The sequence below is a fragment of the Lygodium microphyllum genome, chromosome 30 (assembly GCF_053477565.2).
Source record: "Lygodium microphyllum isolate KBCC chromosome 30, Lygodium_microphyllum_v1.1.10, whole genome shotgun sequence".
NCBI classification, from domain to species: domain Eukaryota; kingdom Viridiplantae; phylum Streptophyta; class Polypodiopsida; order Schizaeales; family Lygodiaceae; genus Lygodium; species Lygodium microphyllum.
Genome location: NC_141164.1, coordinates 7106604 through 7119813, shown reverse-complemented (window position 1 = coordinate 7119813; position 13210 = coordinate 7106604). Strand labels below are relative to the sequence as shown.

The window sequence follows — 13210 nt, the reverse complement described above, 5'->3', positions numbered from 1 at the left end:
CACCTTCTTTCACAGTATCCCTCAGATGGTCTGGCACTTTAGCCCACCAGATTGGTTGTTTACACAACCATTGTATCTTTGATGTACTTAGTTACACTTCACAGAGTTTCTTGTACTTTGTATTTACCTTAGAGGGGCTTTCTCCGAGGTGTTATTAATAGAGTTCTCTTTTCTTGGGAAAATAAATAAATAAATAAATGTAAATTTACAGTTCACGATTTGGCAACATGCACTACCATTTGGCAACATGTCTTCAAGATATGACACTTTGCGAGGTTCTCATTGAGCTCCTAGATCTAGGACACTTTGCAAGGTTTCCATTGAGCTCCTAGATCTCTGCTTGCCATGCCAAAGTCTCTGGAGGCTAGCAGTTGAGCAAGGCCTCCAGAACTGAAAATCGTGGAAAGGTGCCATTGATAATCGTGAAGATTATGTCATGCATCGTAACTTTATGGTAGGAAAATCCACGCTTCGTTTTCCTTCTAATTTGGGATTCTGACTCAGCTGCTGACACAACAGCTTAGTCAGTGGTTTACTCTGAATGAGCGGCCTTGCAAGCTACTTAGCCTATTCACAATGGGGCCCATTTTCTTATGTTTCTGGCCATCAATTTCTGCGAGCCTACAATGTGTAACCAACTCCAATGAATTGATGAGTCACTTGAATATCCCTGCCACCTTCTCCCAAGCACTCACAAGAAGACTACCTTCCGTACTTGCCAGCTCACACGTGATTCTTGACTTCCTGGAAGATTTCAACAACAGAGTATCTGCTGATCTGCCAACAACAGAGTATCTGATGATCTGCACAATGATAGAATATTGCTCTTGTAGAGATTCTCTGTGACAATCATTAGCTTTTTATTTGCAAGTAAAATGTGGCTGATTATATTACTCAAAAAAACAGATAACAACGGAGTGCTCATGCTCAACAGACTAGTTGGAGCTGATGAAAGTCACAAATATGTAATGTTTACAAGCCTCTTAAGGCGGACTGGGGAGGATGGGGGCAAGAAGCCATGGAGGGGGAGTGTATCACCATTTGGGGTTGCCTGTCTGTATCACGAAAAACAGGTCCTGGTCGCCCCAAGTGCGCAAGAAATGACATCGGAGCTCTTGGCTTGCCCTGGACTTGTCGCCCTACACTTGATCCCATCAGCCACAGAGGGAGTGGATGATGGAGGTCCAAAGCTCTGCTAAGGTTGTCTGTATTGAAAGTCTCTCTCCGCTGAAAGCTTCCTGACACCGTGCCTTCCAGATATGCCAACCAATAAGGCTCCCTATCATCTCTCATACCTCAGAGCAGTCTGTTGTGGGCTCCAGCACCTGGCGGATGGGTACAGCCTCTAAACTGACCAGTGCGCACGACCCTGCCTCGATAATGAATATCGTGTCCTACATTCCGGCCTCATACAAAAGGTGACAGCCCTGGCTGACCGCCTGCTAGCAGAAAGCCCCCCATGAGATACATCTAAGGCTGGGTGCTATACGGCGAAGGATGTGGCATGCTTCTCTCCACATAAGCTGCGCCGCCTCACACGACCAGAGGCAATGCTTTGGGGTTTCTAGAGGCTGTTGTGTGCAGCACTTACAACCTCCCTCCTTTTGCATCTGGGGAAGCTAGCTTCCCACTGCCAAGTCTCCATGTGCTACCAGCCATAAAAAATACGATACCCTCCTCGGCCTCGAGCTATCCCATAGGCGGCGCCAGAAGGTCCGTCAGAAAGGCTCTGTGATGCTGTGCTCCGCCCAATGCCTGCTACGTGACGGTGCCCAATCCATATCCTCTTGCAACAGTACGTGTCTGCCAATCCTGGCGGTGTACTCCAGGTACCTCGGTGGATTCTTGGTGATAGCAGTGGCCGGCCATAGCCACTCTCCCGGATCCACTCCAACTCATCAAGTGGTCTGCCCTCTCAAATCGAGAGGCGCCACTCCCTAAGCTCCTGCCAAAAGACAAAAGGGTCCAGCCGCCATGTCTTCCCCTGAAGGCCAATCACCTGGTTCCTCTTCCATGAAAGGACAACTATCCCCTCATCCTGCTGTCCTCTGTCAAGAGCCAAACGCCCCCCTCCTGTACGGTGAAGAAGGTCCCAAGTGGAGCGTCGCCCACTCTACCTACCAGCTGTAGGGGAATGCCTGCTGGTGAAAACCTGGTGGCCCATACCTCCTCGGGCTCTATCAACTCTCGTATTGGGGGAGCAAGCCACTCCTGAGGTATTGCTGCGTCTATCTTCCTTCTCCTCAACTCCATTTCTCTCTGGCAGCCTGATACTCGCTGCAACACCTCCTCGTCCACCATCGTGTACACCTCCTGCCATGTCTTGACGGTACGAGTTGGGCCAGCCTCCCAACCAGTCCATTGGATGTGGGGGCGCTCGCCAATCTGTGCCCCTTCCCGATCCTTGACCTGGGGGTTCCAGATCACCAGCTGACAGTCTATCTCCTCCTGGCAGCTTGGGGGGATTTGGATTAGGGCCTTATGGAGGCCTTGCCACACACGGAGCAAGCTGCGTAGGAAAGGTGATCTGGGGGGGGTGATTTGGGCTGATGTGAAGATCCATCTCAGGGATGGCCTCCACTTCCTGCCAAGCCTCGGTCTACAATCTTGAAGACCCTCTTGCAATAGGACCTTTCAGGTCTTCCCTCGCGATGTGAGGCTACGGACAACTAGCTTGCCCAAGAGGGCCATACTCTGATACCTTGGGTCTATGATCCCAAGCCCTCCCTCTGACCGATGCTGTATGATGGTTGCTCATGTCACCTTGGCCCTGGAATCCTTGGAGCGGAGCAAAGAAAGTTCCGCACTAGGCGGCGAAGCTGCACTAGTAGGATGAGAAGCACCAACACAAGGCGATGTACCAGGCCGTTGCTAGGAAAACCTGGTTAATCACCAAGATCGAAGGCGAGCCGTGCTGTAGTAGGTCAACTTCCTCCGAATAGAATCGAGGACTGGAAGAAACTGCTGGGCGGGAGTGATGTCGAGTCCCAACTGGAACCCTAGGTACCTAACGGCCTCACCCATCTAAATCCTAGGTGGATGCTCCACTCCGTGCTCGAGTCCAGGTCTGTGAGGAAACCAACCGACTTTTGTCAGTTGATTTTTGCTCCCACTGCAAGACAGAACACCTCAAGAGTCAACCTCACTCTCTCCAGTATCTCTCATCATCCTCTATGTAGAGTGCTGTATCATCTGCATACTCCGAGTCTAACAACTCAGTTTTCTCTCTCACTGGAAGTCGGATGCCGCATAATCTGCTCACACGTGACCTGAGGAAGTGGGACATCACCTCTGCAAAGAGTAGGAATAGGTACGGGGCCAGGGGGCAGCCTTGCCGAACTGATCTCTCCAGCTGAAACTCCTTCCCACTCCTACCACCTATGAGAACCCTACTAGTGGCCAATCTGTAAAGTGCGGAGACCCGGCGAATCCAAGCCTGGGGGAAACCCAACCTCACCATGGCACGTGCCCTCTAGGAAATCGCAGTCCACCCTGTCATAAGCTTTCTTAAAATCCAAGAGTATTATGGCTAGTCTCTGCCCACTGTGCTGAGCCCACTCTGTCGCCTCAAAGAAGGTGAATACGTTGTCTAGGATGATCCTATCTTGGACAAAGCGTGTCTGTGTGTCATGGATGATGTTTGGAAGCACGGGGCGTGGTCGCCTACCAATCATCTTTGCCAGTGCCTTATCGGCCATTGACAATAAGGTGATCGGTCTCCACTAGAAAATCTCCAATCGGTCTCCCCCTTTGGGAAGAAGATTGATAAGACCTACTGAAAGACTCCTTGGCATTTGTCGTCTTGAAGTGAAGATCTCCTGGAAGGCCATCAGTAGAGGGGGTCCTTCACCACTTCCCAGTACGAAGTGAAGAAGGCCTTAGAGAGGCCATCCTTTCCCGGGTGTTTCTACCCATCCTGTGTATGGAAAGCCTCCTCTAGTTTCTTCTCTGTGAAGGGGGTTAGAAGGGAGCGTCCCATTTCCTTTGAGACGAGGGATAGGATGTGATCCCAGACCTGTTGTCTACACCGTTGCCCTCTACTGAGGCTGTCTCCTGCTGGAAGAGGCGACTGTAGTAGTCGGTGGAAATCTCCATCACCTCATTTGGGCTAAAACAAGTCCTCCCATATTGATCTCGAAGGCTGCATATCTGCTCTCCTAAGGTGCGAGGCTGGTGCATTTGGAAAAACTCCCTGCACATCGTGTCTCCCTTCCGCGCCCAGAAAGCTGCTGAGGTGCGAAAAGAGAACTCCGAGCACCTGTTCTCTAGGCTAGCAATGGCTGCTCACGCGTGGACCTCTTGTGCGTGGAGGGTGGGATCCCCTAGTGCCTCTTGTAATAATCTGTGTGTGGCCGTAAGGTCCCGCTAGAATGCTCTCTTCTCCTCCTAGCTCTACTGCCTGGCCTGTATGGTTGCCTCTTGGCAGATTTTGCTCGACTCGGCTAGGACCTTTGCAACCTCCTATGCGATCGGGTCCCTCCTGCCTCACTCCCTGGTCCAAATCTGCTCTATCTGTCTCGTCACCTACTCCCTCCTATAGATCGAGTCAGGGATCTGATAGGATCATGTGTCTAGGGCAGATGCTGGGGGGATCTAGTGTCAGGAGAACTGGGCAATGATCGGACAATGTGGTGCTTGCTAACTTTCCAATCTGGCCTCCACGAGAGCCTCCCCACTCTCCCACATAAAACCTATCCAACCGCTTCAACAGGATTCCACCTAGCCGCCTGTATCCCCAAGAGAAGTCCAGTGACCTCTCCCTCGTGTGGAAGGCAGGGTCTCTCTAGGCATCACGTGCTCCTACTGCCAGTAGAAAGACCTCTCATGCCTCCTGCTCCTCCCTAGCCATGCCCTGGTAGTTTCTGCCTTTGCCCTGTTGGTCCTTAAAAGTCTCCAGGTTGTTGAATTCTCCTCCAATGATCCAGGAGTCCACCTTTGGGAGTCCATCCGCGATCTCCATCCAAAACCTGTTGCGTGTCCTAACCTCCGTAGGGGCATAGACATTGAGAACTCCAAGGCATGAGTCCCCAATATCCAATCTGATCCACAGAACCCTCCCTGCCACTATCGTCCCATGGTCTCATACATAGGCGATGAGACTTGGGCTAATACAGGTGCATACGCCTCCACTCCTGCCGTGGGCACCTATGGTGTGCTCCCAGTAGGTGTGCGAACTGCCTGGGAGTACCTTTCCTACCCGCTGGACCTGGGTGGAAGTGAGCTTGTGCTCCTGTAGAAGTAAGATGTCGCTCCGTTCGGCAAGGGTAGGCTGCAGCTCCTCTCGAACAATCAACTTCCTGGAACCACGTGCCCCCGTGTAGTGGAGACTATGCACATTTCAAGATGCAAGGTGTAAGCTCATGGGGAAACTTGTGACTGACCGAACAGGCATCTGTTCGGTGTGGAGGTTGCTGATGAGAAAAAACTATGGGGCATCCAAGTACTCTTTGCCGCAAGTTTGGACGGCGAACTTCAGTTCCCCATGGTGGCCCTCAGCCGGACCATAGGGGTGATAGATGCTCCAGGTGGTACTATTAATGCATCTATTAACCATGCTGAGAGTTGTGACTTTGTACACTGGTAGAAACGGGCCGCCTATGCCAAGGGCCACTCGATCACATCCCTCGGAGCTCTCCATTGTGGGGGGGCTCGAAAGATAAGGCTCAAGTGTGGGACCTCGGCACTAGCCCACCAGTTAATGTCCATCATGCAACCAGGCCATTGTTGTGCAAACAGTGGTAGTCCTTTTTCTCCCATCCACTGGGAGATGTGGTCTGCCATCTGACTCTTTAACTCCTCTATCTGTGTCGTCGTCCAATCCCTTGAGTGAGAGGACTGAAGGAAAAAAGTGTAGTTTGGTCCATCCGGTGGTGCTAGTAGATGGACCTTGCCCCTCCTTGAATTATGAACCACGAAGATCCCCACCTCTAGAGGTAGTGGGAACTCTCCGCACTCCGCAACTCTCAGGTAGAACCATGGGCCACTGCAGAAGAACTCTTGTGGCAACAACTCTGCCTGTCTCGGCAAGGTGTGACGGGCGGTAGGGGAAGATGAGCTGGTGGCTGTGTGGGAGGGAGAAAACTGCTGGTGCGAGGAGGATGTAGGCGTGTGTGGCTCATCACCTCCTGTGGGAGGAGGGGGGGTGGGTCTGGGGGGGATCACGTGAAATGGGTGCAGATCGGGGGGGGTGCTCGGCAAGGGGGGTGGTGGGGGGGAAGAGGTTCGAGGGATGGTGGGATGGTCGGAGCTACGTGGCAAGTGTGGGGGGGGGGGGTGTGGGGAAAACTGGTGCAATCAACAGTTCAGTCGAGACTGGGGGGCAGCGTCGTGTCATGATGGCTACAATCATTAGCTTTGATTGCCACAAATGTAATATGCAGCTGAACATATGACAAGTCAATATCTGTTAGTCCTTGAAGTTTTTCCTGGACTTATAATACAGAAGGGAAAGGAGAGCATTATCTCACAATGGAGCCAAAAGCTAGAAACATTGTACTGATCCCAGAATGGAGCCAAAAGCTAGAAACATTGTACTGACCAGAATTGGTAAACCCCTTACCATCCACAACAGAACAAAGTGATGGTGGCCTATCAGCATGCTATCACAGACAATTGATAGGCCACTGGACAGTGATTCACTAAATGCCTAAGCAAATCTCTAGCAGCTGACAGGCACAACATCCACACACCCTAGCCAGCCACAACAGATAAGAATCTTGAGGACTTCCACTTAACAGGCATTTCACTTTTTCAGTTGAAATATCTTTTCACACAAGCAAGATTGATGCTACTAGAGCAGAGAGTTATTGGGATGGCTTTATTGTTTTTTTTTTTTTTTTTTTCTTTGTTCCGCACGCCCGCCCGGCTCTCCCCCCCTTCCTCCCCCCACCCCGCCGCCACGGTGAGAAGGCTTGAAAAATTTGAAGGATGCCTCAAGTGATGTACTCAAGGTTTTGAACTCATGCACCCATGTACACATGTGTGCTCAAACCACACGGGCTACAACTCCCTTTGCAGGATGGCTTATTGTTGCCTGCACTAGTGCCCACATACCAGTGCACAAACAAACAATTGCATGAATGCACATGGATGTAGGGGTTGCATAAAATAAAATGTAATAGCAGATACAGTCCAGAACTGCTGCCAGCCACTCTTAGCCAGCATTGAGTACAATATAGAAGAGCATGAAACAGCACGACTACAGGTCTGACCATGAGTACTACCTTAATTGGTGAATGTGTGGCGTGCCGGTATAAGTCAATTAGGTAGTCTGAGTGACCCAGCATGGTGTAACTGCCAGGTAGCCCACATTTTCCTATAATTATGGAACTGCCCAACTGTATGTCTGATTGCCTGGTACAACAGTCAACTGAGTTGACTGCCCCGACAATCTGCCCAACTGTATGTCTGATGGTATGATTGCCTGCTAGTGCTAGACACCTGTTCGTTGGTGTAGATATTCTCCAACTGTGTCATGTTTCTTGTTTCATTCATTGAGTGCAGAGGTTTCTAGAATGTCTCTACTTGTGCTCTAGTTACTGCACCCCTATGTTGCCTGTTTTCTACTATGAGCAAAGCAAGATATTAATGCCCTGGGTAGCCAAAGGTCCAAGAAGGGATGTCAAAATGTTGTCTAAAGAAACAAACAAACTTTTCCCTTATCTTTTAGTACATGGATAATAACTTTCTGGTCTCCACCGTCTGGGAGACTGCTCTTGTTTTGACTTGTTTGGCATGCTACGTGTCTTTGCATGAGATTGGTAATCCTAGAGGAAATCATGCACAATCTTGCTACCGAAAGAGTCTGATTTGCTGAGATGAAAACTGTACCATTCTTTTTCAACAAAAGGCCTTTGTTTATGGACATTTTCTCTGTTTTTCGAGAATTTACTTTAATTTTTGAACATCTGAAACTGCAGTATTATGGACCTGTGTTTATACATTCTGGAGGTCGTGTGCAAGGACAAAAACCGTATGTAGATCCTTATGAGCTGCTGGATAAGGAGCAGCTTCCTTCTGAAATTGGACCGTCATTTGTTCCTTTTGATGTGAGATAATTCTGTGCCCGTCTTTTTTAGATGGTTGTCTGAAAGATTGTAAGAAGTACAGCTTTTGTGCACTGGAAGAGTCATCAAAATGTTACCTGAGCTTCCTCACTATTTTATGGTTGTCAGAAAATATGTGCAAAGTATAGCCTTTGTAACCCACAGGAGTCAAACTGACTGTAAGTGCTAGGCATTGACACTAGCTTGTATAATCATGGTGCTGCTTTTAAACATTGTCATCTTATCATGTTCATGGTTATCAGAATCAATATAATGCGAGAAAGACCCATTGCACACCTTGAATGTAAATTTTTATATGCTTAGGCATCATCATGTAACTAAAGCCTGGAGTCCTTGCCCAAGAACCCTCACCCTTGGAACCCCCTAGATTTCCCCAAAAACTCTAGCCCTCCCACCTCTAAGCCTCCCCAAGAAACTTTAGGCACCACCTCGATGCTATGATCCCTCACCCACTAAGGTACCCACATACCCATTGAAAGAAATGTCTTTGCACCTCACAATGCTAATTTCTAAATGATAAAATGATTGAGCACTATGGTTCATACACAATTTTATTGCACGCAAGTCATGGTATCATTACTCCATTCATGGGAATTGTATTCATGCATATGACCTACGTTGAGTATGTGAGATATCCTAACTTGTAGGTTTAGATGATGTATGAGAGAGAGAGAGAGAGAGAGTGTGTGTGTGTGTGTGCACGTGCGTGTGTTAATATATTTGAAACACCAATGTGGCCTATGAGACCACAACAATATATACAATGCAGCTTATCTCTCATCCAAAAAAGGTAAAAGATATCCTTATGAGACTAGATGCTATGCAATTTTTCAATGTAGGAATACATTTTTGTGATATAGATGCACATGGTACTACTAAAAAAGAAAAGGAAACAAAGGTTGAAAAGCTCTTTTCCTCAATGAAGTACCTCGCTTGAGTGGAAACATAGCTCTGTATGGTTGAGGTGCCTTGGAATGTGTGTGTGTGTGTGTGTGTGTGTGTGTGTGTGTGTGAGAGAGAGAGAGAGAGAGAGAGGGAGTCTTCACCTTAGCAAAGTATCTTCCTAAGGTGGAAATGTAGTTGTAACATCCTTCATTGGAGGAGATGAATGGCTATCGCCATCAGCCTAAGTGAATATTATAATGTCACTCAAATGTAGACAACCATGTGGTTGCAAATTACATGCAAGGGGAGGATGTTGGTAGTGATTTTAAAGGGGTGTAGGCAACTATGTGATTTCAAATCCTATAAAAGGAGTGTCATCCTCTTCCCTATAAATATCTAACCTGAACATCAATTTCCAAATCTTCAAGAGGGAGTAATGTAGGTTTGAAGAGTGTGAGGATAATATGACATTTTGGGAGGGGGTGATGGTGGCAATAAGATATTAGGAGAGGAGGTTGGCAAGGAGGGAAAGAGGGGGGGGGGGGGGGGGGGGCGGCGGGGGGGAGTGCATTCTCCACACCAACCTTTGGGAGTTTCTCTCTATGTTCCCTAGGCCATGGAAGATTTCACACATGGGACATCGATGGATCATGTAGCCCTTTGTCAACTCCAAAGTTTTTCTCTTCATGAGTTTACAAGATTTTGTATTGGTTCATGTTCGCAGATTGAAGATTGGAGCGGAAGTGCGGAAGAAGCTTGCTTCTCTTTAACATTAGAAAATGTTTGCCCACGATATCTCCTTGGAGAAAAAGCTTCAAATGCTTGGTGTTGATGAGTGTCCTATGAAGGATTACATCAACAAATTGGAGGATATGTGAGATGAGCTTGCGTCCCTTAGGAGGATGATATCTTCGGTAGATATGGCTATGATTCTATTGACTCAACTCCCATTTCCTAAATAAGATGTTCTCTACACTAACCTTATGGAATTGAGGACCCGAGATATGCTTCTTTGGGAGGAGCTTTCTCTGTTTGTCTTGGAGCATGATGAGCATCTTAGAGAGGTAGAGACTAGTAGATTGGACTTCGCGAATGCTTTTACTACAGGATTAGGGAGCAAGAAGAAGAAGGGGAAGGCCCAAGCTAAGAAACACGAGGATAAGAAGGATGATTTCAAGGATGAGAAGAAGTCCAAGTGCCCACATTGTGGGAAGGGCACTCATCTTGAGGAGAAGTGTTGGCAAAAGTATCCCCAATTCAAGCATAAGGAGGGGTCCAATGATTTTAAGGCCACACCCACTACTATGAGTCTGTCTTCGTACACTTATTTGAGGTGGAGGATACGAGTCTTACTTCTAAGGAGAAGCCTTGGCTCGTGGTGGATAGTGGAGCCTCTTGCCACATGACTTACCGCCAGGATTGGCTTCAAGACATGAGATCTAGAGGTGGCTATGTCACCATTGGTGATAACTCTTCAGTCCCCGTGCGTGGAGTAGGAACCATTCCCTTGTTGGCTAATAGGCATTCTTATTGGATCAAAGTCCTCTATGTATCAGATTTGGGCTTTAACCTTTTGTCTTTTTACGGTCTTACATAGCTAGGTACCCAAGTCATTTTTATTCAATTTACAATTAGAGTGGAGGATGCATCTTTAGGAGTTGCTCTATGGATAGGTACACAGGAGGGTGGACTCTACACACTCAGCCCTTGCTATGGGGTCTTTCCATGAGCTTGGATTGATTTGGCATGCTCAATATGGGCATTTGAATCTTGATGTTGTTTCGTAGGCTTCTAGGCAAAAGATGGTGGAGGGACTTTCAGATTTCCATCATGTTCACACATTATGCCCTAGCTACCTGAGGGGCAAGCAACATAGGTATCTACTTGGAGGGCATCTGCCCCACTTGAGTTGGTTCACACGGACCTTTGCGGATTGATGGGCACAACCTCCCTTGAGAAGGCCAAGTTTCTTATGTTGATTCTTGATGCCTTTAGTTGTTATGTGTGGTCCTATTTCTTGGAGTACAAGAGCAATGCATACTTCTCATTTTGCAAGTGGAAGGTGTTTGTGGAGATGCAAACCTCCTTGAAAGTTTGAGGTGTCGTAGTTGATCATGGAGGCAAGTTTTATTCTAACATATTTTTTGAGTTTTTCAGGGATCATAGTATTTGGGTGGAATATTCCCATTCAAACAGCATTTGAAAATGGTGTGGTGAAGTGTATCAATCAAACCATGCTTGAGATGGTGAATCAGTGTTGGAGCGCATGGGCCTTTCCCATTCCTTATGGGGTGAGGTAGTGGCTAATACGGTCCATATCCACAAGAGGTCACCGACTTCAACATTGCAGAATGTGACTTCCTACCAGGCCTTCTTTGGGAAGCCTTTAATTTCCCACTACCGCATCTTTGGATGTGAGGCATGTGCCCATGTGGACAAGAAGAAAAGAGGGAGAAGACTTGATTCCAAGTCAAAGAAGCTTATCTTTGTTCGTTATAGTAAAACCATGAAGGGCTATCCGCTCTATGACCCGATGACTCGCAAGATCGAGGTGAGCAAGGATGTGATCTTTGATGAGGCTACAACCTCTGAAGATCCGATTGATGGTTCTTTTGGTCCTTCGTCTTTGATTGATCACCCCCTTTGCCTCCTCCTTGCCACCCCCCCAACATCAGCCCTCTCCTTCCTTCCAAGTTACCCCTTGGCATTCCTTTGTTTGCAACTCCTCCCGCTCTTCCCCTTCTACCTCATCTGCTGCCCTTGATGACTCCTTTCTCTACTACTTTGTCATCAAGTCCTCCTACCCCTTATCTCCTCGAATTTCCGCTGGGGGAATTGAGTTGTTAGAGGGAGAGTCTTCTTCATTGGGTGAGGATTTTACTTCCATTAGTAGAGGGAGCCCCTTTGACAAATAGGTGCCTTACAGGTACTAGAGGTTCCTTAGTCACCTTTGTAGTGGGATGAGCCTATCACCATTCCTTGGTGGTATTAATGGCTCATGTAGGATTTAGGGATTACTAAGTTTCTTGAGACGCCTCTTGGCCCACCTTGGTTAATTAGGCTTCAGGCCTAGCGGGATAGTCCACTTTGTGTGAAATATGCCCCTATGTCAAAGATTCTTCAGGACCATGAACCTACTATCATTGATGAGGCTCTTGCACAAGATGTTTGGTATATGGCTATACAGGCTAAGCTTGATTCTATTGGGTGGAACCAGATTTGGGAGTTGGTTCCTCGTCCGAAGAGACGGAAGGTGATTGGTATGACGTGGGTCTATAAGACCAAGTATCTTGGAGATGGGACCTTGAAGGCATGGCTTGTTGCCAAGGGAGACTCTTAGCAAACAAGCTTGGATTGCTTTGAAATTCTCACATTGACAACTCGGATGTCCACTATTTAAGCTATTTTGGCTTTAGTTGCCCATCACCGTTAGTCAGTTCATTAGATAGATGTGAGATTGGCCTTTCTGAATGGTGTCTTAGAAGAGGAGATTTATGTCTCACAGCATCTTGGTTTTCTTGCGCAAGGGAAGGAGGATCATTTTTACAAGTTGCAAAGGGTCCTCTATGGTCTAAAGCAAGCTCCTAGGGCATGTTATTAGTGGATTGATTGATTCTTTTTGGACAATGGCTTCTATTGCTCAAATCATGACCTCAACCCTTATTACAAGGTTGTGGAGGACATGTGCGTCTTGGTCAATCTTGTATGTTGATGATGTCATTATCACAAGGAGCGACACACAGGAGGTTGATCACACTCGACATGCATATCTTGGGCCATGAATTTGACATGACAAATATTGAGATCCTACACTTCATCCTCAGATTGGAGACTTATGAGATGGCACACGGTATTTTTATTTCCCAGCACATGTACATCTTCGAGCTTCTCTCGCAATTTGGTATGGTTGATTGTTAGTCGATTTCATGCCCCATGGACCTAGAGTCTAAGCTTATGGCAGAAGGAGATCCCCTTAGTGATGCCACCTATTACATGTACCTTGTTGGCTCTTTGATATGGCTAGTCCACACTGAGCCAAACATCTCTTTTGTGGTGGCTTTGTTGTCTTCTTTCATGAAGACTCCTACAAAGGTTCATTGGTGAGCCGCTTTGCACATTGTGCTACCTATAACTCGAAACTATGGGATCACGGATGGATAGGGGGCACTTTTTCTAGATAGAGTGACTTCTATTGCACTGGTGATGTAGGTTCGAGACAATCCACTATTGGTTTTGTATTCTCCCTTGGGTCATGGGCT

At 47.5% G+C, this 13210-nt stretch overlaps 1 protein-coding gene across 1 annotated transcript in view; it reads left to right on the top strand.

Moving 5' to 3' along the window:
• The window catches only part of LOC148009523 (tubulin alpha-6 chain), a 125529-nt gene extending 117169 nt beyond the window's left edge, over nt 1-8360 (top strand). Inside the window, exon 5 of the mRNA XM_087672681.1 lies at nt 7920-8360. Coding sequence (XP_087528807.1) covers nt 7920-8057 — 138 coding nt within the window. The 3' untranslated portion in view covers nt 8058-8360. The remainder of the gene's footprint in view (nt 1-7919) is intronic.
• The last annotated feature ends 4850 nt before the right edge of the window (nt 8361-13210 follow it).